General features: G+C 38.2%; 2 protein-coding genes across 3 annotated transcripts in view; both read left to right on the top strand.

Moving 5' to 3' along the window:
* galns (galactosamine (N-acetyl)-6-sulfatase) overlaps positions 1 to 9,747 on the top strand; it is a 43,283-nt gene extending 33,536 nt beyond the window's left edge. For both annotated transcript variants that reach the window (XM_088333821.1, XM_088333820.1), the window contains exons 13-14: positions 3,795 to 3,912; positions 6,314 to 9,747. In XM_088333821.1, the coding sequence (XP_088189947.1) occupies positions 3,795 to 3,912; positions 6,314 to 6,400 (205 nt within the window). In that variant the 3' untranslated portion in view covers positions 6,401 to 9,747. The remainder of the gene's footprint in view (positions 1 to 3,794; positions 3,913 to 6,313) is intronic.
* A 2,092-nt stretch (positions 9,748 to 11,839) lies between these two features.
* Positions 11,840 to 23,979, top strand: LOC148367025 (CKLF-like MARVEL transmembrane domain-containing protein 3). Its single transcript, XM_088333190.1, has 5 exons — positions 11,840 to 12,146; positions 19,358 to 19,513; positions 19,593 to 19,688; positions 20,580 to 20,697; positions 22,188 to 23,979. Exons 1-5 carry the CDS (start codon positions 12,030 to 12,032, stop codon positions 22,214 to 22,216), a joined length of 516 nt encoding a protein of 171 aa, XP_088189316.1. The 5' UTR covers positions 11,840 to 12,029; the 3' UTR covers positions 22,217 to 23,979.
* The last annotated feature ends 1,581 nt before the right edge of the window (positions 23,980 to 25,560 follow it).

The following is a 25,560-nucleotide window of genomic DNA, read 5'->3' as shown; positions in this document are numbered from 1 at the left end:
TTAAAATAGCTCCCCAGTGCTGGGTTATTCTTGATTATCTAGTAAAATTATCTTTTTGGTGGTTGACTTAAGTCTATTTAAGCCCACTTTCAATGATTAACCTTGTAAAAACATAGTAACAACATAGTAAGAACATGTTATTGTAGAAACTTTGCTCTAACGAGTTTGCAAGTTAACTTTAGTAGTTAAGCGTTAAAAAAAGAAAAGAAAATGACCTTTAAAACTAAACGAAAAAACATACCCTGAAATCAGCAAAATCTTTCGTACAAATATTTTTTGCCGTGTACAAATAAGCCAAGAGCCAAAGGGTTTCCGACACAAATTTTAAAAGGGACGTGGCATTACATCGCTAAATACTATGCAACGATTCACCCCCCATACCGAGAATTGGGAGGCTTACTTTAAAAATTTAATCGGATACAATTACTACTTACTTGTTGAAAAATGTAATCTGCGATGTAAACTGAATACCGTACTATCCTTGGGCAAGACACTGAATCCCTAATGCCCCCAATAAGCAGGTAGGCGCGTTGCATGGCTGACTCCCTATTGGTGTGTGAGTGTGTGTGTGGATGGGTAAGTGTGAAGTACATTGTGAAGCGCGTTGGGAGGTCTTCATTGACTATAAAAGCGCTATATAAATGCGGACCATTTACCATTACTTTTGGATTACTCCAATACCAAATATGCTAATACATTGAATATAAATATAAGGACTACATTTTGTTAAAGATAAATGATCAATGTAACCTTAAAAAAGAAAATAGAGGAACCCAAGATCATGTAGTTGCTTGTACTCCAACAAAAAGTGGTGACATTTTAACCACGTAGTATAGTTTGTTAAACGAAAATAAACTTGCTCTTTCTCATTGCAGACAAGATATGTTCTGTTTTAGTCCACTTAAGAACAGAATTTTGTTTAAAACACACTTAATGTTCACTTTCTAAATTTCCAACAAACTCAGAGATGTCTTTGGTCCAAGTTAAAGTTTAATGGGGATGCCAACAGTCTTGACAATATTCACAACTATTACGCAATGTACCAATACAGTGATCGTATAGTGTTGTTGAACACAGATTAACTGCAAAATACAAAATGAAAAAAAACAATTATATTTACTAAAGGTCCCTAGACACATCACTAGCGCGAAACTGCGCTGCCCTCAAAAACTGCATGCTCATGCCAATTCAACAAAATCGCGCTACATTGAAAGAGAAAGAAATGCTTTTACCTGCTGAACTGAGTACATGAGTTGACTGTCTGTACAATCCGCTCAACACATAAAAACTTAACTATGGCGCTCGTGCCTTATCTCTATCTCTCTTTCTAGTATCAGTGATTGAAATTATGATTGCCGCAATTGCCGATAATGTACATGTAAGTATGCTTTTGGAAAAAAAAAACTGTAATCCTGCAAAGTAATCCTTTTTTTAACTAAATGTACCCAGTCATTTGATTATGTCTTTTTTCCTGCAACTTTAACAAAATACAATGACAATTTTTGGGATCCTAATAAAGTAACGCCACTACATGAGTTCTGTTACTTCCCAACGCTGATTTTAAGGTCATATTTATCATACAAAGACGTTCAAATATCATCACAATCTGATTGAATACGCGATTTCCGATGGATCAAACGCACGAAAAGCCAAAGCAAGGGAGATAATTGTGGCGGAAGAGAGGGGAGCAGGTGCGGTCTGCGGGAGATCTGATGTGTGGGGGGGGTCCTTTTTTTCGGTGGGTGGGGCGTTGGGTGTGAGCCGGACAGCGCCCGGGGTTATTACTCTAATTGACACTTCACCTCGCCCGCGTGCACGCGCTCCCCAGGGGCCAATCAGGAGGTAGAGCTGGCCGCGTGGGAAGGAGGGGTGGGGTTCGAAGTCTGGCACAGGTGCTGCCAGTGAGTGTATCAGGGTTGTAATTGCAATGCTGATATTTGTCTAGTGGGGGTGTCGAGCCTCTAGAAGACCCCCAACCCTCACACACACACACACACACACACACACCATTAACACTACAGGTCCTTTTGAGGGCAGCGTTCCTTTGAAAGCCTTCAGGGCGGCTGTGTGTTTTACACACTGAATATAATAATGCACAGAGGTGTGGGTAGAGGGGACTGGTGTCCAACTCAAGTAATTGAGAGATGGGGGGATAGCTCCACAGTCACCCCGCTGAGTGAGCTTTCTCATGGGGGTCTAGCTTGTCTTTTTTGTGCTCTTTTTTTCAAATGTAACAGAATCCTTTTACATTTCTTTTTTTTAATCGTTAGTTTTTGTTATTTTCTTTTCTTTAAATTGTCTGAATTGCTCTTTGAGTTTTGTGTCGTAGCGTTGACAATTAATTATGGGAATGTCACTACCCACCATCAATGCAGAGGTTTGGCTCTTTACTGAATGCAGCATGACACTTTACACCACAAAACAGCAACCAGATAATGAAGGTGCTGTATCTGAGTCAGGGTCGGACCTTTCTCCTGCTACTGGTAACCATGGAAACTAGTACTTTCGTGTCGGGGAGCAGCCAGGAAAGGCATGGGTGCCGCCAGGCTGTACTTGCCCAACAAAGGAAAGGGTGCCATGATGAACAAAATGGTAAAGGGATCCGTAAACCCGGAAATACACTTACTGTTGCGTCAGTCAGAATTTCTTGTTTCCAAATCAGATGGAGTAACTCGTGAAAGGAACGGTCTGTTTCTGCTCTTCCCCGATTTAATAAAATGCTATTTCTGTTGAGGGGGTAGGGGTTGATTTTTATGTTTTATTTTTCATTATTTGTGTCTGTGTTCGGAAGCTCGGCAGCACATGAAAAAGAACAATTTTCCACATTTTGGATATTAAACGTTAAATTGTACTTAAGGCTATTACTTTTTAAAAAACATTGATATTATATATATATATATATATATATATATATATATATTTATTTTTTAATATTTTTTTTACATGTGTTCTGCTGGCCCTCGCTCAGAGTGATGGTCAACAGGGGATAATTGATTACGGCCGCATTGGTGCTGTTCAATTTGGGTAAAAAAAAAAAGTGAAAAAAGAGCCACCTGGCACAACATTGGTTTGCCTCTTGGTCACAGCTCTCAGCAATAGTTGACTGGGGATAACGGATTGCAGCCAAAAAAGTAAGATTTATTTTAGGCGGGCCACAATGGCATGCTTCCGTTCTCCAAACTGGGAATAAAATGGGCACTGCCAGCCCATGCTCTCAGCAATAGTCAACCGGGAATAATGGATTGTGGCTACAAATTTGCTTTTCATTTTAGGTGGTCCAGAATGGCATGCCTTTTGTCAAAAGTGCCCTCTGCCAGTCCCCAGTACGATTGGGGATAATGAATCGTGACCAGACAAGTGCACTTAACTTAGGTTGAAATATTAGCAGAAAAAGAGCTGCTAGTCCTGTCTAAAGTGCACTATGCCTGTCCCGCACACAGCAATACAGAATGCGATCGGGGATAACGCAACTGAAAGACTCCAGTTTCCTTTTTTTTGTGGACAGAACGGGAAAAAAGAGCCGCTCTGCTGGTCCCCGCTCACAGAAAAATGCATTTGAGGATAATGGATCGCACAAGTAGCAAGAGATTACAGTTAACCAAAACATTTGATATTGATGCTGTGATTCAGCTTTCCTCCCACTGTTGTGTTTTGTGATGGCAAATTTCTTCCATAGCCCAGTAAAAACATGACATAGTGATAAGTGTAATAACATGCCACTAAAAATGCATTTGTTTCTGAAAAAAATCTCACAGAAGGGATTGTTAATTTCATTTTTCTCTGTGTATCCGCAGCGTTTTAAGCAAAGAATACCAGGACGCACTCAAACGCATCTTGCCAGTCGTGAATGATCATAAGAAGACGCTGGTTGCAGGGGTCCCTCAGCTCAACATTTGCGACGTCGCCGTCATGGTCAGTTGGGGTCTACTATCATCAAATCATCAATAATATAACGAGATCTTTTGGGGAGGGAGATTCCCCGAAAACAAAAAAGGTTAAAAGTGAAGAAAATAATCATGATCTTATTGATTCCGGTGAAGTACAACAAGCTATTACTGGTTAACATGGCTGATTCCAGTCATTCAAAGGCGCTTTATAATTCCCCATTAAAATACAACACGTTCCTGTCAAGCATACAATATTTTGTCGCTTGAGAAACAATGTTGGCTTGTCTTCTCACATTTCACACTTGGTTTCATCCCCTTAACTGCGTTGTGTTCAGAATGGACATTCTGTTTGGCTTCTTTTCATGGATGTTGGACTCCTATATCTCACAGGGGCTACATGCATGTTTTTCTGCCCTGAAAATTCCTCGAAAACAGAAAAAAACACCAGTTACTTGCATACCCATCCAGGAAATACTGCGCAAAAGTAGTGGAAAAAGTGGTAGTTCGAACCTGTTTCTCTAAAATGTAGTCTACCTTGGAAAACTATCCACAAACAAGTTATTCAATTTATTTAAAAATAGGTTTCTTTTCATAACTAATGTTATAGGTTTTATGCATGCTGTTTTTTTCACAGAACATACCGAATATTGATAATATGTGATTGTTACAGGTGTATTTGCTATTCGTTGGGCCATTTTCAGATATAGTAATCCTTTCTTGTTGTTGTCGTTGTTGTTTTTTTTCACGTCCCAAAAAAGTTCCGCAATGGTCAAAACCCGCAATCTAGAAATGTATTTATTTCCTTGCCCTCACGTATGTTCTAGATCAGGAGATGGTGTAAGGATAGACTGTAGTCTGTGTAGCCCTTTGAGACTTCTTGTGATTGAGGGCGTCACAAATAAACATGACTTGACTTTCCTGACAAAAGGATATTGTTTGTAAAATTCCTGCAACAATGGTAATCTGTTCCCTCCTTCGTTTTCTTCCTCTTGAAGCACCGACTCATTTGTGACATACTTCTGTCCCCTAGTGGTTGATTATTTTAGTGCAGATCAGTGAAACAAAATTCCATATTTTCTAATAGATAAAATCCTGCCAAAACGGGGAGAAAAAAAATTCTACATATTAGAAAATTAAATGAATAAATATGCCCAGAAAATTGAAAGAGCATTTCCCCCCAAAAATAGGAGAATAAAAATCTCTGGTATAAATATTCCTCAAAAACTATAAAACAAATTCACAAAAAAGGACATTAAAATACTGTTCATAATTAGGAAACGGGGAAGAAACTGCTTAAACTTGTGGCAGGGTTACAGGCATAGGGACGTTTAGGGTAGAGTTAGATTTAGAATAAATGTTAAGGGTTAGGTTAGGGCACTGGTGAGCCACTATTCCAGACCTACAGCATTTATTATCCATATATGAATACTTATATATAAGTACATATATGAACATAATACATGCAGACATGTACATGTTATATTTCTTCATATTTTGAAAAAATAGATTAGTTTCATCAAATTGGTTTTGAAACACTCACAATTAAAGCAAACTACTATATTAGAACCCCGTTTTAAGCACTCAATTTGATATTTAGTTTTTTAGTATTACTGTCATTGTATTTTTTTAGTATTTTATAATGTTTCTACAGTCAGATTTTTGTAGTATTTTTGAAGTATTTTTGCAATGTCTCCGTAGTTGTGTTTTTGTAGTGTTTCTGCAGTCGTATTGTGGTATTTCCATAGTAGTATTTGTTTAGTATTTTCATGGTAGATTTTTTTGAGTACACGTATCTCTTGTATTTTTGTGTTATTACTGTAGTTGTATTTTGTAATATTTTTGTCATAATATTTTTGTATTGGTATTTTGTATTATAGTGTAACTGTAATGGTATGTTTGTAGTATTTCTGTAGTGTCAAAGTATTTTTGAACTCCATAGTAGTATTTTAGTTGTTTTCTGTTGTATGTTTCTAATATAACTGTAGTTGTATTTTGTAATATTTATGTTGTAATATTTCTATTGTAGTATTTTTGTATTGTAGTATTACTAGAGTAGTATTTTGTAATACGTCCATGTTGCTTTTTCTTTAGGTCCCTGTTTTTAAGCATTTAATTGGATATTAAGTTTTGTAGTAATTTTGTAGTATTTCTGTAGTAATATTTTTGTAGACACACAACGAGACAATGGGAGGAAAAAGGCCACCGAAAAATGTACTTTTATTAGTAGTACGTTTTTTTCCTATCATATATATTGTCATTATATGTTATATAATATATATTATTTCTTGGCAGGCTGGATAAAAAAGCCTGATGGGCCGCATGTGACCCGCGGGATGTAGTTTGTCCACCCCTTGGTTAACGTATAAATATAGAAGAATTACATGTCACAGTTTGAAATCACCTTTGTTTTTCTGCTTTTTTTGTAGAATTGGGCTCCCGCAGGATGTGAAAAGTTAGGAAAGTGTCTAAAAGTGCCTGAATCATCCCCCTGGAAGTGCGAGTGGCCACACTGAGGAAGCAAGAAGCCAAACTTGGGAATGCACTTAACTGTACATGGAAATTTCATTTGTAATTATTGTTCTATTTTTGTCCCAAGCGCCGTATTTTAAAGTAACATGCGCGATTCTTGTATAACCAGTGGGGGAAATAGGTATTTGGTCAACCACCAAATGTGCAAGTTCTCCTACTTAAAAAGATTATAAAAGTCTGTTTTTGGCAACATGGGTAAACTTCAGCCATGAGAGACAGAATGTGAAAAAAAAACAACAGAAAATCACATTATTATATTTGTATGTATTTCCAAATTTGAGTAGAAAATAAATACCGTAAAACTCAGGCTATAAGGTGCACCTGATTATAAGCCGCACCCAGTACGTTTAAGGGAAAAAACATTTTGCACATACATAAGCCCCACCTGACAATAAACCGATAAAAAAATACAAAGAAAGACTATACACAGAAAGAGTTTTTTTATGAGGTACCTTCACCACTTAAAGTTCCGACGGCCCGCCAGTGGGCCGCCAAACTATTGATAAACATATACGTATCTGTATGATGTCACCAGTCACTGAAATATGCCATGCCACAAATCATTGGAAAGCTTAAAACTCTTGGGATTCATGATATGATTTCCAAATGTATTGGTCAGAAAAATGTATTGGTCAGAAAAACTTCATGAAAACAAGTTAGACAAAAACTACAAATCTGCGGTAACTCACCATTACTTCCCCTGGTCATCTTAAACTTATTTGAATGTCCATTGAAAATAGCTTTGTTACAACAAGGACAATCCATAGAATTCACCCGTGTAAAATACTTCAAAACACATGATAATGCCGGCAGATAAATAGGAATCCGCCGTAAACATTTCTGCTTCGTTGGACGTTGCTTTTAGTAATCCTTTCGTTTCGCAAAATTATTTCCATTTGCAAATAAACAGACTCGTAAAATGATTCCCAACATGGTAGTTAGCACCCCCCTTTTCTATTGACACCTTTCCTATGATCAGAGTCTGTTCATGCTAGTTTTATACAGTGCAAAGTTACATTATGCTTGAGTCTTTTTCGACAGGTATATTCCACTTGTCTCGCTCACTCTTACTTTTACTGCTTGGCCATTGGAAAAAAAATGTATAAATAAGCTACATCATTCCATAAGCCGCAGGTTGAAAGCTCGGGAAAAAAATTGTTTCTTATAGTCTAAATTTTATGGTATATGTTCACCTACAATACTTAACTGCGTCCAAAGAACGCCATACCCACTGGAAAGCATGGGGGTGGAAACATCATGCTAGCGCAACAAAGGAGAAGCGTAAGAAGCATTTCAAGGTCCTGGAGTACCCAAGCCATTCTCCAGATCTTAACCCTATAGAAAATCTGTGGAAGGAGTTGAAGGTCTGTGTTGCCCACCGACAGCCCCAAAATATCACTGCTCTAGAGGAGATCTGCATGTAGGAATGGGCCAAAATACCATCAACTGTGTGTGAAAAACCAGTTAGCAGTTACAGAAAATGTGTGGTTTCCATAATTGCCAACAAAGGGTACATAACAAAGTGTTGAGATTAACTATTGGCATTGACCAAACACTTATTTTCCACCATGATTTGTAAACAATTTATTTAAAAATTCAACAATGTGATTTTCATCCTGTCTCTCATGGTTGAGGTTTACCCAAGTTGACAATTACAGGCCTCTCAATATTTTCAAGCTGGAGAACTTGCACAATTAGTCGTTGACTAAATACTTATTTGCCCCACTGTACACTGTGCTATTTTTTTTTTAATTAAAATCACAGCAATTTATGAGTGCAGTCACTTTCAAAATTTATTTGCGACTGATTTTGCATAATTTACCAATGGCCTGTAATTTCTGGCAGTTTTTTTTTTATATTTTTTTTCCAAGTTAAAAAATGTGCTAAATACCTTGAATTAGATCTATCTGTTTATAAATATTTTACTTGACAAATGTAAAATATCTATTTTTGAATACAGCTAAATGGTTTTATGAAAGAGCTCTCGTCAGCCTATCGTGATTCGAATTGATATGTTTGCATTATAAGTGTTGCTTCCGAAAAGATGACTCTTTAAAAGCGGCTTGGTAAAAAAAACAACACAATTTTGGGTCAAAAGTGGAACTAGCCACTAGTTAATTTGTGAAAAAATAAATTACTTTTTTTTTTTTAATGCCTCAGTCCCAAAGAGTAGCTCTTCTGTTAAGAACGACAAAACAAACTCATTTTTCACTCCAAATAAAGATTTTTTTTTCAGAATTTTCGTTAACAAGACCCTTCCCCAAAATCTGATAATTGAATAATTTATTTGTAACTGAAAAATTGGTTCATTTTATATCAGACAACCCGATTCGGCCCATCCTCTGGTAAGGTTTGTTTTTTTTTTTTCAATAACCCGCTCAAAATGTTTTTATTTTATTTACAATTACGACCAAAAATTGGCCATTTTTGCACACAGAATATTTGACCATTTGTTTGAAATAAAAAGTGAGTCGTTACTCGGGAGAGAAAAAATGTTACATCCTACCAAATTTTCATTTATTTGTACTTTTCATAAAAATTAGGTTGTATATTGCACAGTGAATCAAAGAAGCAAGATTTTGGGTGCTCTGAGGAGAGTGATGAACAACAAGAGTATGAGTATCGACTGTATGAGAGTGTGATTGTGCCGATTTTGTTATATGGTGCAGAGACTTGGAGCCTGAACGCAGATTTAAGAAGGAAATTGAATGTTTTTGAGATGAAGTGTTTGAGGAGCATGTTAGGAGTGACAAGATTGAATGGATTCAGAAATGAAATTGTGAGTGACAGAACTGGAGTAGTTGTGGAACTGAGCAAGCATGTGGATAAGAGAGTACTCGGTTGGTTTAGACACATGGAGAGGATGGATGAGAAGCGAATGTTTAAGAGGATCTACAGAGCAGAAGTAAATGGAAGGAGACCAAGAGGAAACCCGCGATTGATGTGGATGGATGGTGGTATGAGTGCACTGGAAGAAAGAAATCTAAATGTTGGTGATAGGATTAAGTGGAGAGGTGTTGCGAAAGGATAGTGGGATGTTTAGACATGTTCTAAGGGATGGACAGGGCACTTGTATGATGCGGCAGGGGTAAACCAGTGAAAGCTGTTGGGCCCTGCTGTTGAACAGAAGAGTGTTATGTAACCCCGACCAGAGTGACATGGCCGCTCTTGTGTCCCGTTTCATCTGAAGGGAGGAAAGCATGACCAACTTGGGTGCCGAGGTGCTGAACTTGTTTGGGCATTTGGGTTGGCCATGGTCCAAACATTTTTGGGTGTGTTTTTGCTACCTTTTCCCTTTTTTTATTTTCTTTGTTTTTATGTATGTGTTTGTATGACCAGGGTAGATAAATAGATATTTGGGAAAAACTTAATTAGGGTCTAGTGTGATTGAGTCTTTTTTTTTACTCACCAAATATGAGATGGTGTGTTTGAAACAAAGTGTCACATTTAAACAAAACAAAATTAATCTAAAATTAAGTTTTAAGTGGAGTTTGTGGAGTTTACATGTTCTCCCCGTGCCTGCGTAGGTTTTCTTCCAAGCACTCTGATTTCCTCCGACATTGCAAAAGCATTCATGTCAGGTGAATTGGCCGGTTCAAATGGTCCCTCGGTGTGAATGAACGAGTGAATTGTCTCTCTCTGTGTGCCCTGCAACTGCCTGGCAACCAGTTCAGGGTTGAATGGGCTCTACCACCCTTGAGATCCTGGTGAGGATAGGCAGTACAGGTAATGGACAGACATGTAGAGCTTCTATAGACCCTTTCATTTGTTATTAAACATTGTGACGTATCCAGTGGGCAGGGATTAGCCTGGGGGGAAAGAATCTTGCGCTGAGCAGGAGAAGGAGGAAACGAAAGCGGTTGTCGCTGTTAGTTGTCGTCATGAATTCACTTCAATGTTGTGTGTTTGTGTGCCAGAATTGGAGAAACAGTAGTTTTTAATGGTCAATTGAAGTTTCCAGGATCCCAGGAGACACGCCTAATCAAAGAAAAAGGAGAGAGTTGCATTAAAGTGTAAAGATTGGACCGAGGCACTCATCAAAAATGGTTGGGTTTGCAGTGCACACTTCATATCAGGTCAGACAAAATAAATGTTTATGATTGTAGCTATCTAGTATACATTACTTATTATATCTGCAAAATATCTTGTTCTTAGGTTTAACTGTTAGCGTGTAGACGAAATGCCAATGGTAGCCTTGTAAACTCTGAGTTTAAAATAAAAACAGACACGCATTGCAAACAATAGTTGGGCACACAATCCAAGTAATGTAGTAGATACATTAAATTATTAACATACTTGTCAACCTGTACGTATTTTCCGCACAAAGTACGTTTATTATGCATTTTAAGACGTGTTCGACGTACAAGAAAATCTGTACGGAAAAATGCAAATTTGTCAATTATGGGTACCATCCGGTATACACCGACGATCACGAAACGGCAAATCAATCAAATCAAACGAGTTCGCCGCGGTAGCCTCTATCTCGGTATCGTTTTTTTCCGTTGCAAACGAAGCCAGCGGTTTGATGTTACTGTGCGCCTGCCGCCTGGGGATTTCCCATTGCATCCATGTGGTAGTTGTGTAGTGAAAGGAAGTCCGTCTCTTTTTAGCGAACCAGCTTTTTCGGCTCAACTCATTAAAGAGAGCCGGCTCTCAAACGGCTCACTTGTTTAGATGCATTATATTACGAATTATTATATTGTATAAAGAAGTTAAGAAAAAAAGGAAGTATGAAAGGAGAAAATGAAAAAAAGACAGGTTTGTGGTTATCCCTTTAATCAGCATATTACCAACAATAATTTAATGCAGAAAATGAATTCAAAATTTGAATAAGAAAATTATACTTGATTATATTTGCATGTATATTTCCTTCTACAGTGAACGTCCAAGCTATTTAATTTTTGAACTTTTTTTAATAATAAACCTCATTCGTGTCGAGCAACTCAGTATCTCACAACAAAATGTTAATTAACAATATATATGATAACGAAACACATGTACAATATAACATGTTAAACTACATAAATAAACACGTTTGAAAAAAAATATGGTGTAAGATTATTTTGTATTTTGTTAGGGAAAATACGACAGTTTGTAAGGGCATGGAGCCGTGGAGCTTGACAGGTATGTATTAATGTTTGGGGTTTTTTAGTAGACACATTCTTGATGGCAAGTTGCGTGACGTCATCACGGCGTGACCACGATACTAGGGTACAATACGCACGAGTTTGAGGAACAAAATTGAAACTTTTTATATTAGGGTTTTCTTTTTTCTCCTCTACAAAAAAATACTTTTCGTTAAGATTGCCTGTTTGAAGAAACATTTTACGTCACAAAAATAAACAAATGATAAACACTTGTAGAGCATCCCGTCTTAAGAGTGGTGTGACGCCATCACGGCGTGCGTAAATTTGAGGGAGGGTCGTCGCCCCCTTCCCCCCTTTGCTCCACATCTGTCCACACAGATGTTGCTTCCGCGCTGTCATTGTTTCCGCTTCCACCACAGCAGAAATTCCACTTTCATTTGAGCCTAAACGGACCGCACCGAAGTTCTTTTTTTCGCCACCAAAACTTTGCCTAATTCCCCTCCCTCTTCTGGATCTTTCTTTTGCCATGGGAGACATGGAAGCCCCCAACGCGAGGCAGCCGAGCGGCAACGTCCTGCAGTCAGTCCTCCCCAGCAAAGAGTTCGCCTCCTCCCGGAAAGGAATGCTTCTCATAGCAGAAGTGGTAGGAACTTTTTTTTATCTGGACTCCTGAATGTTTAACGTTGGAAATGGGTCAATTGGTGGGAAGTTTCATTGAACGCGGCGTGAGCGTTTTCTGCATTGTGATGTCATATTTAGTCGACAGTAAATGGAAAAAAATGGCCACCTTATGCAGCATTCCAGAAAGGTGGGAAGTCAGACCTCTCCCACTCGGATGGTACCATATCTGACCTCAAAGTGTTTTGAATTAATATAAACAGCAAAGATGGCTGATCACGAAATGTTATTTATTTTGCTTATTAAAAGACACTTGGACCTCAAGCAAATCTACTTTTTCGCAAGCGCTCAAATTGTGCAGGAAGAACGAAAATTATTTGTTACCATTCACTGTGTGTTTGTCCATGTACATATATATATATATATCAAAATTAGATATTTTAAGAACACTGAACTTATGTATGAACAATGCGTGAACCTCCTCGCAAGAAATTCTCAGCACCTGTTATTTGCAGTGATCACACGATTTCAGTCACTCGAGGGTTGCCCACACACTCTCAATCGCTGGATAGAGGAAGCAACACAAGGATGTAGGGACTCCTTGATGTGTGGACAAAGATCAAATCAAAGCCGTGATTGGGATTTTTTCCGCTTTCCCCTCCCCCTAAAAACAGCATGAGTTCTTGAGTGGCCAAAATCAACCGCTCTAAAATAGAAATATTACTTTGAAAATGACTAGTCTAATACTTATTAGTATTGGATTTAAGGACGGGGAATTTGATAAAAAAAAAACATAAATGACAGATTGTACAAAAAGTTATATCTTAAAGAAAAACTTTTTGTAATTCCAAAATGACAAAAACGATTGAAATCAAGTTTGGCGTTTTAATGGAATATTTTACTTTTGACAAGGTGTATTAATCATCCTTCATAAATAAATAATAAAATAACAAATATAATATATACATACCGTATTTTCCGCACTAAATATAGGGCGCACCGCGAAAAAATAGTTTTTGGTCCTATATTTGACATACATAAGACGCACCGGATTATAAGGCGCTACAATGGGAACGTGGACAAAACAGTCAGATAGTTCAGTCAAACTTATTACTCCCTTAACATTCCGAAAGCTTGCAAAGAAGCAAATACGTGTCTAGAACACGTGCGGATGCGGTGTCCGTACGATGTCACTCAAATGCATCGTTCCAAATATCATTCGGAAGGTTAAAGTCTTGGGATTCAAGAAATGCCAACCATTCCTTAGTTTCTATTTTCTTTTTCGCTCGGAACTCTACTGTGCATATGACAATAAACACTTGGAATTGAGTTTAATTTAAAAATAGACACTCCATTCCATCCATTATCTGCACCGCTTATCACAGAAACATCGAGTTCAGTCTGAAACAAATCTGATACAGGGAAAATATATAGCCGGAGTAGCTCACCGAAGTCGTTGTGTTCAATAATAATGTGCAAGCATGGTCCTCTTATATCCGTGAGTGTAGTAAATCCAGGAGAATAAAATATTTACAAATACAGAATAGTAAAAAATGCTTTCTCTATGCCGTCAACCCAACGTGCTATTCACATTCATCTTTTTCGGCCAATTGCAGGCTTTGTTTTGCCGCTTTAGCCTATGCCAGCCTGTAAATGATAAAAAGGATCCGCCCCCTTTACCTCCGAATAACTTTAGCCAATAGTGATCAATTCAACTGATGATTGACACATCTTTTTCGGCCAATTGCAGGCTTTGTTTTGCCCCTTTAGCCTTTACTTCAGAATAACTTTAGCCAATAGTGATCGATTCAAATGATGATTGACACATTGGTTAGCCAATGAAACGCCGGTAAATAAATCCAAGCATACACCGCGGACTACTTGGCGTTCGGGGCAAAATCTACTCGGCGGCTGCTGCATTAGTTGCAAGACTTTGCGACTTAATATTGATCCATAAATAAGGCGCACTATATTATAAGGCGCATGGTCAGCATTTGAAATAAATAAAGGCTTTTAGGTGCGCCCTATAGTGCGGAAAATACGGTATATGAAATCCTAATTCTTGATTTATGCAAATCAGCTGTTTTTCGTTGTTTACACTTCTCCAATCTTATAATTAGGTTGGATTAATCTAATTTCCCATCTTCCTTGAACACAGCACAAGCTTTTTGGCATTGTCATATTAAATTGACAGAAATTGGCAGGGAGAAAAAAAAACGTCGCTTTTTAATTAAAATGTTAGTTTTCTTGCACTTGTCCAATTTTATATACGTATGTGTAAGGCTTGTACAAATAACCTGTATTGTTTTGTACTAAAATATAAATATTTTAATAAAATATTATGCTCTGTAAAGATAAATAAAGTTGAGTTGAATTAATTTTGGAAGATGCGCTTCAAGAGGTCCTCCTCTGTGGTAAAAAGTGGCCAAAAATAACGTTTCGACCATTTTCTCAACCACATCAAGCTTTCTTATTCCACTTTCATTTCAAAAGAAACGCCTCGCCTCTTCTTTACACTTTACACCAACCATATTGAATGGATGCACAAGAGATTAAACAATAAAAATGTCAAAATTCTTATCGCGCTGGAGATGCAGTATATAACGTTTACAAACGAACTAGGAAGAGAAAGCGGATTTTGTTTACTTCCAAGTGGATGCTGGATGACCTCTCACAGCGCCACATGCCGGTAGTGGCGGAAAGAAGCACTACAGTAATGCCCTTTACTCGGAATAAGGTGAACACAATACAACATCTAACTTACAGCGATTTCCGGATATTTTTCGAAATCCCGAAAAAAATGTTCGTATATACCGTTTTACGTAAGTCGAATGGTCATAAGTGGAGGAGCGTCTGTGTTTCATTTAAGCTCCATCGCTAGCTTGTGCTTTTGCATTGAGCAATAAACTATTACTGCTTTTTCGTGCACTTAAACTCAAAACAGACATGCAACATCAGCAGTGTCATGCGCTTCTAGAAAGGAAGTCGCCTCTTCTTTTTTTCAGTTCCTGCAAGCACACTGTTAGCATGTGACTGTCCGCTAATGTGAATCTGTGGTCACAGAACGGTCATTTTCGTCCTAACAGCCGAACATTTGTAGCCTAGAGCGACGTGCTAACTATTTGCACCATTCTTTATCCACTACAGAGTTTTTGGGGAGACACATTTGAAATGTGAGCTGAAAAAGGTTCTTTTTTGGTAGCAAGGGAGAATTGGATATAGCTCATTATGTTTGTGACTCACTGTTGTACAGCCAGGGAGTTTTAGTACCTTTTTAGTACCTGCTCGCTCATTAAATACATTACAAGAACAATATGTTTGTACTTTATTATGACGTGAGAGCCTTTTTGGCCAGTAAGCTCAAAGGAGTTATTTATATACCAGGACTTTATGTAGTCATTGTACAACAACTACAATTATTTTGTGAAGTAATCGAACCTTTATGGTCACATTTATTCAAGTCATGTTTATTTGTATAGCCCTTTATCACAAGGAGTCTCAAAGGGCTGCACAGAACACTGACTATTGCAAACTACAGACTATGATTACACCATCCCCTGATCTAAAACCTACATGGGGGCAAGGAAAAACTCAAAAACCTCAACATGAGGAAAATGAATAAACCTTGAGAAGGGACCGCACATGAGCTAATCCCCCTTCCAGGGTGACTAGGTTGCAAGGGATGTTGCAATAACAAATAAGACACCGCTATTATTAACAGGAAATATAGGTCATTCATATGCTACAAAGTAGAAGTGTATTTTAAGCCTAGATTTAAACATTTCCACTGAGGTTGCAGATTGAGTATCAGTGTCCAAAGCATTCCACAGCACCGGGGCAAAACAGATTTATATTTGACAAAGTGTTTTTTAAGTAGATTACATAAATTCTGGTAATAACAATGTAACAACATAGTAATAACATAAATTGCTATTCTAGAAATGTATATGAAACTGGTAGCTCTTTCCACTCAGTAACCAAAAGGAGCCTCAAAAGTTTGGCGACTCTGATGTATATTATGTGGCGCACCCTAGTGGCAAAAATATATCATACATTAAAACATATTGATTTGTATCGTTGCTATAAACTGATGAAGTAAGAAAGGCAGAAGTCTGGCGTGGAACAACAGGAAACCAGGACGGGACAGACAGGATTGATATCAGATACAGGAGACTGGAGACAGATATCAGACAGGACGCGATGGACGGGAACGATACCAGACACTGGAGACCGATATCAAACAGGACGCGATGGACGGGAACGATACCAAACACTGGAGACTGGAGTCAGATATCAAACAGGACAAGCTAGACGAGATCGATACCAGACAGAGTCAAAACACACGTCTTGCAGGTGCAGAGGTTCGTTGACGGACTGACAAAGGGTAAGTGAGAGCACTGAGCTTAAATAGCAGGGAAGCCAATCATTCAACGAGCCACAGCTGGCGCAAAACGGGCGGGGCCAATGGGCAACCGTGTCACAGAATTTTTAATTAAATGAGATAACTCTGGCAGGAAATGGCAAATGTTTGACTTCATTCTTTATTTTTTAGAAGAAAAAAAACACTTTCAAAATAGTGCCATACCGCAGATCATTTGGCCTATGTAAACTATTATTTAAACTTATATTATAAGAAATAAAGATCAAAACTTTGTAGCCTTTTTATATTTTTCTAATCATCAATATTATATTTTGTATAAAAAAACTTGAAAAAGTGCTATTTTCTGCCTTCTCTCATATAACATAATATCGCAAATTTTAAGAATTATTTTATTCGAGAAAAGAATTTACAATATTGTAAAATAAATCAAATTAGTAATACGAAGCAAGATCTTTTTATCCTGCGTGTTTTTGCCTTAATTACTGACATTCTTAGATGTAGCTTTACATCCTTACACACGATTATTCATCCCTGGAGTGACAGTAATAGGGTTTTTAGTGTAACAGTAAATAAACATGACCCACTTGCAGCTGTATCTCCTTACAGGAAGCAGCTGTGGGCGGGTAGGGTCCTCTTTGGAGGATGTTTCTTAGAAAACGAGACGATCCAAACTGGACTCTACTGTACTTGAACTACAGCTGGCCACTAGCAAGATCTGGTCTCCAGATGCCTCCCAGTGTGCCCTGCGCATATGGACATAAATTCCAAATTTCATGGAGAAAAAAACTAGAACAAGCTGTTGGTAGGCTAACAGAGAGCAATCCATGTCAGGAAATAAACAAACACCATGTGGGACGTGACACGCTTTATTAACAGTGTTGGCTGTGTTACTGAAAATAAGTACTTTAACTACTTACAGTTACTAGTTACTTCATTTAAAAAGTAATAGCTTTACCCCCAGATTACTGACACCCCAAAATAACTAGAGTTACAAATTACCATATATACTCAGATTAAGCCAACCCCCTAAATCTAAAACAGCCACATAATAAAATATAATAGAAGAAAATGTTATATGCCAGAAGTATTTATTGGTTTGTGCAATCTTGATAGCTTGCGAGTAAACATTTAACTGAGACACTTCATATCTATTTTGTCTCTGGACTTCAATACACTCTTAACATGTCTTTCTCCATATCTGGGTATTCGCCGAGATGTTTTGTTCATTTCTCCAGGTGTAGTGTATTGCAAAAATCATTTAATTTCCCCCTATGTTCCGGTCCGGAGCCTTCACTCTGAAGACACTGGTCTACTAGTGATCCCAAGAGCCAAGAAGAGATCCGTAGGTTCAAGAGCGTTCTTCATTCGAGCCCCGGTGATGTGGAATGCTCTTCCCCCTGAGATTCGGTCTGCAACCTCGGTGGAAATGTTTAAATTTAAGCTTAAAACACACTTCTATTCCATAGCATATGAATAACCTATATTTTATGTTGACAATATCTGTGTATTTTTTGCCCTCATGTAGGTTTTAGAGCAGGGTACGGTGTCATACGTCTGTAGGGCCATACAAATAAACATGACTTGACTTGACTTTTATTATAAAAAAGACCAAAATTCAGCACTCTTTTACTGTAAATTCTGTAAACTTCTTTGTCCCGTTGGTTTTGTTATTCCTGTATAAGCCACGCCCCCTCCCCACCAGTTGTGTACCATTCAGTCCTGGTGACACACAACCAAATATGCGCATACAAACTGACCCCCTGATTTTAGTATTTTTTTTCATAGTTGTAAATACCGCTGCACACCCAAGACACACCACAGGAAATCGTGCCCTTACGACCATAATGGTTAACCCTTAGATGCATAAGTGGGGTCGAAAATCATCCCATAGGTTGTTATTCTTGTAAATCTTTCTACCTGTAAATAAAAAAAGTTGTAATATTGTTATATTCCAGGTATTCATCGCAAAACATATCTATGACATGATGCCATTAGAGTTTTTATTTTTTTTCCCGCTAAATTTTCGACTCCACTTGTGGGAGAATGTTTGTACTGGGAAGTCATGCATCCACACGTTAATGGAGACATACATACATGTACGGCTTAGATGTTAGTATATACAGTAAGGAGAATATCCGAATATCAGTAGGGAGAAATTACACGTCCCTCATTCTATATATTTGAGACGTTGACACTGTTACTGTATTCAGTTTTATTTTGTAGGTTGATATAAACCTGCCCACCATTTGTGCCTAGCAAATTGAGGTTAGTGTAACACAAGGGAGGAGATCCTGTAACTCTCCAATAGTTATTTACTCCAATACCAAATATGCTAATAAAAGGCAAAAGAAACTAAATATGAATAAAATTACTACATTTTGTGCAGGCTTGGGGAGTAACGGAACACATGGAACGGCAAATGATGTTGGCAAGCTGTTTGGATTTATTTTCATTTCGTTTCTGTCGCATTTTATGTTAGTTTTGCCGGAGATCAAAGAGATCAAAGCCAGGAGAGAAAGCTTACCACGTGTTGTGAGTCATAATTTTATTTATATTTAGTTTATTTTGTCTTTTATTAGCATATTTGGTATTGGAGTCATCCAAAAGTAATTGAAAGTAATCCAGTTAAAGTAACCCTACCCAACCCTGTCTGCTTTTAAAGAGAAGGGATGTAACGCACCATGTTCTAACAACAGTTAAATGACAAAATGTGATCAATAACGCGTTACAAAGAAAAGTCATCGCATTCCAGGAATCCTTTTCTTTGTAACGCGTCACTTCCAACAGGGTTTATAAGCAAACAATCCTCATTCAGGATTTGAGTTTCCACTTTTGTTTCCTTCCTTTTTGTGCAGGCGCTGTCCTTTCTGGACTTCATTTGCTTCGCCGCCTCCACAGCGGCGGCCTTTGTGACCGTCCCCCTGTTAGAGTTTCTTGCTGCACTTTTCCTGCTTTTGGCCTACTCCACTAAATTCAATGAGCGTTTCAAGGGATTCCTGTGGCCTCTCATGGTAAAACCTGGAAAAAATGCATGGAAGAAATGTGGGATTTTTTTCTTATATTTTGCTCATATGCATTTCCTGGTCGTAGGATTTTATGAGATGCGTGACTGCTGCTATCATTTACTTCATCATTTCCATCATCGCCGTCTCCAAATATGTGGACGGTTCCTCGAAAGCTGCTGGGGTACAGTTTATGAAACCACCATATACAGTAGACCCCCAAAATACGGCAACCCTGCCTTATGATATTTTCACTCTACTGCGTGGAATGAGATGTTTTTCAGCCCTTCGTTACGTTTTTTTCTCCATACTATACGACATCCAATACGATTTATTTTGCAGTGTTCGTTTGTACAACGAATTACATCTCAAAGATACCCGTCAGCTATTAGTCAACGTCATAAAAAAATCCATCACAGCATCGTGCTATTGGCTGAAATACCTCCCACAATATATTTCCCTTCATTCAGTTTAAAATCTCTGTGCTTTGCAAAGATTTTGCGAGTCAGAATGTGGAAGTTTTAAAATCAGTGCTGGTCAGATCAAAATCAAAGAAACTTCTGACAAAATATGCATTTTAGCAGAGAGACAGACACAGAGGGGATTAAAGTAACGGGTTTAATGTAGCCTAATGTAGGGGAGTAAGAGTACAGTTTCTTTTTCACAAATCTACTAAAGTAAAAGTAAAAAAGTATAGAATTTTAAAAGTACAAAATAGAAGTTTAAAATATCCCAAAACTGACTCAAGTAAATGTAACAGAATGAATGTCACTTTTACTACCCACCTCTGCCTTCAATGTCTAATTATTTCTAATGTTATTTAATCATATGATTGTAAATTATGCATAATATACTTACCGGTACCGTATTACGGATTTTTTGGTGTTTGTGTTGTCAGGGTACCAGTGATTTCAAACGCATTAGTTAATTCCCATAGTTTTTTATGCCCCGTTATTTGAATTTCACCTTGCGATCCTCTCCTGAGAATGGATTAAAGTCATATTCTGAGGGTCTACTGCGCATAAATATCCTTTTTTTAGTCTATCGTCTTTGTCTCCTTATATCTTCCGCGTAGGTTTTTGGCTTCATCGCCACCATTGCATTTGCATTGGATTTTTACCTAATTTTCAATGAGCTGGCCAATTTCCTGAAGCAAGGTGGAGAGACCACAGAGGAGCCTTCTAGACAACCAGGTACATGTTCCTCAGGTGTCATCATCTAAAGCTTGTTTGTTGAAAATCATGACATGTAGTTAGCTTGATCCCTTAATCATTTACGGCTTCGTCAGGGGAACTTTGCTCTTCTAACACTATCCTATACAATATTTAATTTACAGGGTTCGAAATTCACTTTTAGGAAATATTCCTGTGATTTTGGCTCACTAATTAATTTTAAATCCTGAGTAGCTCACCTGGTTAAGGATTTACAAGCCAAATGTAAAGTCACGGATGTAATCCTTTGAGACAAGTCGGATAAAATTATATTAAACTGGTCCTATTTAGTGTTATAGGACCGTGTATATATATATAATAACATACATTTCCACAGTAGCCCACTTGGTTAAGTGTTGGCATAGTGCACAAAGATTCATGGGTTTGATTCCCCTGATAAGGGATTTCATTATTTTAATTCACTCACTATTTTTCGATATTACATGTCCTTGTTTGTAACACATATGCACCCGCTCAATCTCATGTCATGAGTATCTGGTCGATTCCCTGCCTCCCATATTTTGGGTCGTGACTTTGACTACACTGACCTCGTGGATTTATTCATGTCTACAGTTATCTGTATTTATACGACTATGATTAGAAAAAGTGCAGTTCACAAAAAAATATGTTTACATCACAGGTAGCTTAAATCCTCAAGCACTTGATTTCCACAAACGGGTTTGTATGTTTGATGTTGAGCCATCCATCCATCATCTGCAGCGCTTATCCTCCGTTAGGTCACGGGGGTGCTGGAGTCCATCCCAGCTGTCCTTGGGCAGTAGGCAGGGGACACCCTGAACTGGTTGCCAGCCAGTTGCAGGGCACACAGAGACAACTCACTCGCTTATTCCCACCTAGGGACAATTTTGACTGGCTAATTAACCTAACATGCATGTTTTGGGCAATATGGGAGGACACCGGAGTGCCCAGAGGAAACCCACGCAAGCACGGGGAGAACATGCAAACTCCACACAGGCTTGTTCGATCTCATAACCTCAGAACTGTGCCGCACATGCGCTAACCACTGCGCTGTGGTGCTACCCTGTTCCTAATCAGTTGAAGTTAATTGGTATATCATATCACAATATTTGAGAATTTATTTTTACAAAATACTATGATAGATTCCCTCGGTGGCTCATTTCTTTGGATGTGTGTATTTCACACGAGGGTTCAAGTCTGCGCCTAGATGAGCAAGATTGTCGTTTTATTACAAGATTATATCTGAGTTTAATTTCACAAATGAGCTCATTCTAAATCCTCAGTAACACACCTAGTTAGATGTTTACTTTCCACACACAGCTACCTGGGTTTGATCCCATCTGTGCTTCTTCTTCAAGTCTAACGGTGGTTGGCACCATCATTTTGTTGCATTACTGCCCCCCAAGCCAAGCTGGCAAAAATGATTTCAGCAACTTAGTTTTCATTAAACGATTGGTGTTTGATATACCCACCGACTTGATTGTATCTTCCAGATGAGTTTTCAGACTCCGATTCGGACTGAGACTGGTGTCGCCGCTGTTCCACCCAAAGAACTTGAGTGCCTCGCAAGACTGCAGTCATCCTGTGGATACAGGAAGTTATGAAACTTCCTCGCACAACCAGGATATTTCTGGGTATTAACGGGCTTCTGAAAGGGGTACTTAGATAGTCATGTGTGAATTATTTTGTAGTTGTAGGAGTACATGCAACGGTTTAGATTTTGTTAGTGTGTGAATGAAGTATCACACTATACCTCTTCTTTTTGTATCTTTTACAGTAGACCCTCGGGCTACGGCGACCCCGCCTTATGACATTTTCACTTTACGGTGTGGATTAAGATTTCTTTTCCCCCTGCCTCTCTTTACAGCACATTTCCCTCATTCATGCTAAAGGGAGAGGCAAGAACATGATAACCATGAAAAAAAAGCATGTGGTTATCAAGAAATATTAAGGCACACAAATAACTACCCTCGCTAAATTGCATGGTCGGAAACACTTCAATATCGAGACAGAAAATTATTTTTAAAATTGCAATTAAAAGTTGCACTGTACATGAAAGCGATATACTATTTTGTTGTTTTATCATCTGGGGTAAGGAAAACATTAGCTATATGTGTCACAACCAGAACGGAGTCAGGACCCAATTGCGCAACATTTACCACAAGTTTTATTGAAAGAAAGAGGAAGGGCTGTGCCCACGATCTGGGGTTTGCTTGACGCGGGAAGCAAGTCGCTCTCGGACTGTGATCCGAACACGGAAGAGGTTCTTCCGTAGCGAGCGATGGCGGTGTCAGGGACGGAAAAACTGGTCAGTAGCCGGAGCTGGGAGAGCAAAGCGTGATCAGGGTCGGAAACGAGTTATAAGCCAGGACGGGAGAGTAGACATAGTCGGGATCAAAAATGGGTCGTAAGCCGGGACGGTAAAGCAGACGTGGTCGGGGACAAAACAGGTCGTAGCCCTAGACAAACGGGAGCAAAAACGGGACAGGCGGGAGTCAGGGTCAAAAAGGCTTGCATTGTATCAACAGAGTTTCGCAGACGGACTGACAACAGGAGAGTGACAGGACTAAGTTAAAATAGGGACAGGGAGCCAACCAGAGCCCGCAGCGGTCTGCAACAAATGAGCAGGCACAGGTGATTCACATCGGTAATCATGACAATACGGCAATTTAATTTTGCTACTCCTACACCAGTATGGATTATTCCCGTATACCCGAGGTCTACTGCAAAAAAAAAAAAAACTAATTTCAAAATGTTTAAAAAAAAAACCACTACAACGAATCAAATATGTGAAAACGCGCTCATTAAAATATTAAATTTTGAAAAAATCTGGGCCTAAAAATGAGGTGGAGTTCAGAATTAGATGTGATAAAAGTGGGCTGGTCCCAATCCTTTTGTACAATTATACTTCACTTCACAAGTTTTATTTTGTTGTTTTTTTTACATTGTGGTATCGTTCCATTTTAATTTCTTATCTGAATTGTCACTTTTTTGTGTTTGTGTGGATACAAATGAATCTACTGTATGTGATCCGTTATCATGTTTACATATTTGCTAAGTGCCTTCAAGATTTTTTGGGGGTAAATCACATCTTTTTTATCATTTAATTTTTACTCCTTCCACTAGCTCTACTGTGGAATAAAGAGCACAGAATAGCCACGGTATTTTTCTTTTTTTTTGAATGAACATTAGATTTATGAAAAATGAACAGAAATTGCCATTAGTGACCTTTTTGCGCAATCATTTTGTTTTCAATTAATTTCCTATCAATAAATCTGCAATGAGGTTGCTGGAATACATATATTTTCCATGATTTGATAATAAAGTCATGTTTATTTGTATAGCCCTTAATCACAAGAAGTCTGTACAGACAATACACAGACATCAAAAATATAAAATGTAGGTAATAACGGAATGTCTGGTTGTCAGGTTCCTCAGGTAAACATCATTCATAAGCTTGTGAATAGAAGTGTGTTTTGAGCCTAGATTTAAACTCTTCCACTGAGGTTGCAGATCGAATTTTAGAAAGAAGAGAATTCCGTTTTTATTTGGCCATCCGTCCATTTGACTTTGAGACCACAGACTGAGATGATTTGCAAATTATAAACAATGAACTTGGTTGTAAACTTGTAAGCAGGTAAGGCAATCTCGGGAATGTTTTGTCTTCCTGTTTATTCAAGTTGTCCAAGTGATATAATTGGTCCAAACAGAATTCTGACATGGTGTAACATAAGGCAATTTCACTTAAGCGTACAGTACTTTGTGCCACTCCGAGGCATAATGTTGGAGACTTTGACTGTATAAAACATTATTGTGAAAATTTTGCAAAATTAAAAATATCTGAGTAGTGCATAGGCTGAGTGCAAAAATATTGATTAGTACAACATACAGTGGTCTTTTATTTGGGTAGGGTTCCGTATACAGGAAGGTAGGTAGGGAGGAAACAATCGTGACCCAAGATGCAGGCAATGGATCAGTGTTCCTGTAAGTCCAGACAGTCAGGGTGACAGGCGGTACTAGTGATCCGCATGGGTTTAGTACACTAGAATAACAGACTGAGACGAGTTTGGGACCCTACATGGAAGGCTACAAACTATCAGAGAACCAAGAGTGTTCAACTAGTGATGAGTGAGAGTTATGATAGGATGGAAATCAAGAGAAGTGATCACAGCTGTGAGGAAGAAACTTGAACCCGTAAGTGAGTGACCAAATAACGTAAAGTGAAGAAGTTTTAAATGATGTAATTTTCTTACCTTTTTTTCTGGCTTTTCCTGTGGAACAAATGTTTTTCTTTTTTTATATAATCAAAACACAAAATAAGATGCTTTGTGGTCATGATTTTAGAAAGTAGATGTAATTATCAGATTGGAGATTTAATTCAAAGTCATGTTAGACGTTCTTGTCAAACGAAAAGGAAAAAAAAAATTATAGTTATAGATTACACAAGTAACAACATCAAGGGACCCCAACCTTTTGAAGGTGAGAGATACTTTTTGTTAGTGATTAGCGAGATGGGCTTCCAGTTGGATATGCATCCCTAAATTAACTTATCTTGCTATAACTATGTTATGATTATGCAATTATGTTATTACCAGCTTGTAATTATCGGGTTAAACAGGCTCAGTCGATCACAGCAAGTCAGTTACATATATAAATTTAAGGACAATTTTAAAAGCATTTTAGATGAATTGATCGTGTATTTAAAGTCACTGATAATGTGAACTATTTATCATGCCAGTTAGAAATCGGATTTCCTAGAAAATCACAATGATGGTGAACAATATTAAGCGGTCCACAGGCTACTTAAATGTTCCCCGGGGTCCCTCGGTGCCCACGACCCCCATGTTGGTGACCTCTGCTTTAGGA

This window comes from Urocampus carinirostris, chromosome 4 (assembly GCF_059441175.1).
Source record: "Urocampus carinirostris isolate Australia breed hairy pipefish chromosome 4, RoL_Ucar_1.0, whole genome shotgun sequence".
NCBI classification, from domain to species: Eukaryota; Metazoa; Chordata; class Actinopteri; order Syngnathiformes; family Syngnathidae; genus Urocampus; species Urocampus carinirostris.
This window is presented reverse-complemented; position numbering and strand designations above follow the sequence as displayed.

Excerpts from the sequence above, each read along its gene's own strand:
- LOC148367025 (XM_088333190.1), top strand. The coding sequence starts at position 12,030 with ATGGGAGACATGGAAGCCCCCAACGCGAGGCAGCCGAGCGGCAACGTC. Across the intron at positions 12,147-19,357 it reads TGCTTCTCATAGCAGAAGTG|GCGCTGTCCTTTCTGGACTT; the intron begins GTAGGAACTTTT and ends CTTTTTGTGCAG. Across the intron at positions 19,514-19,592 it reads GATTCCTGTGGCCTCTCATG|GATTTTATGAGATGCGTGAC; the intron begins GTAAAACCTGGA and ends TCCTGGTCGTAG.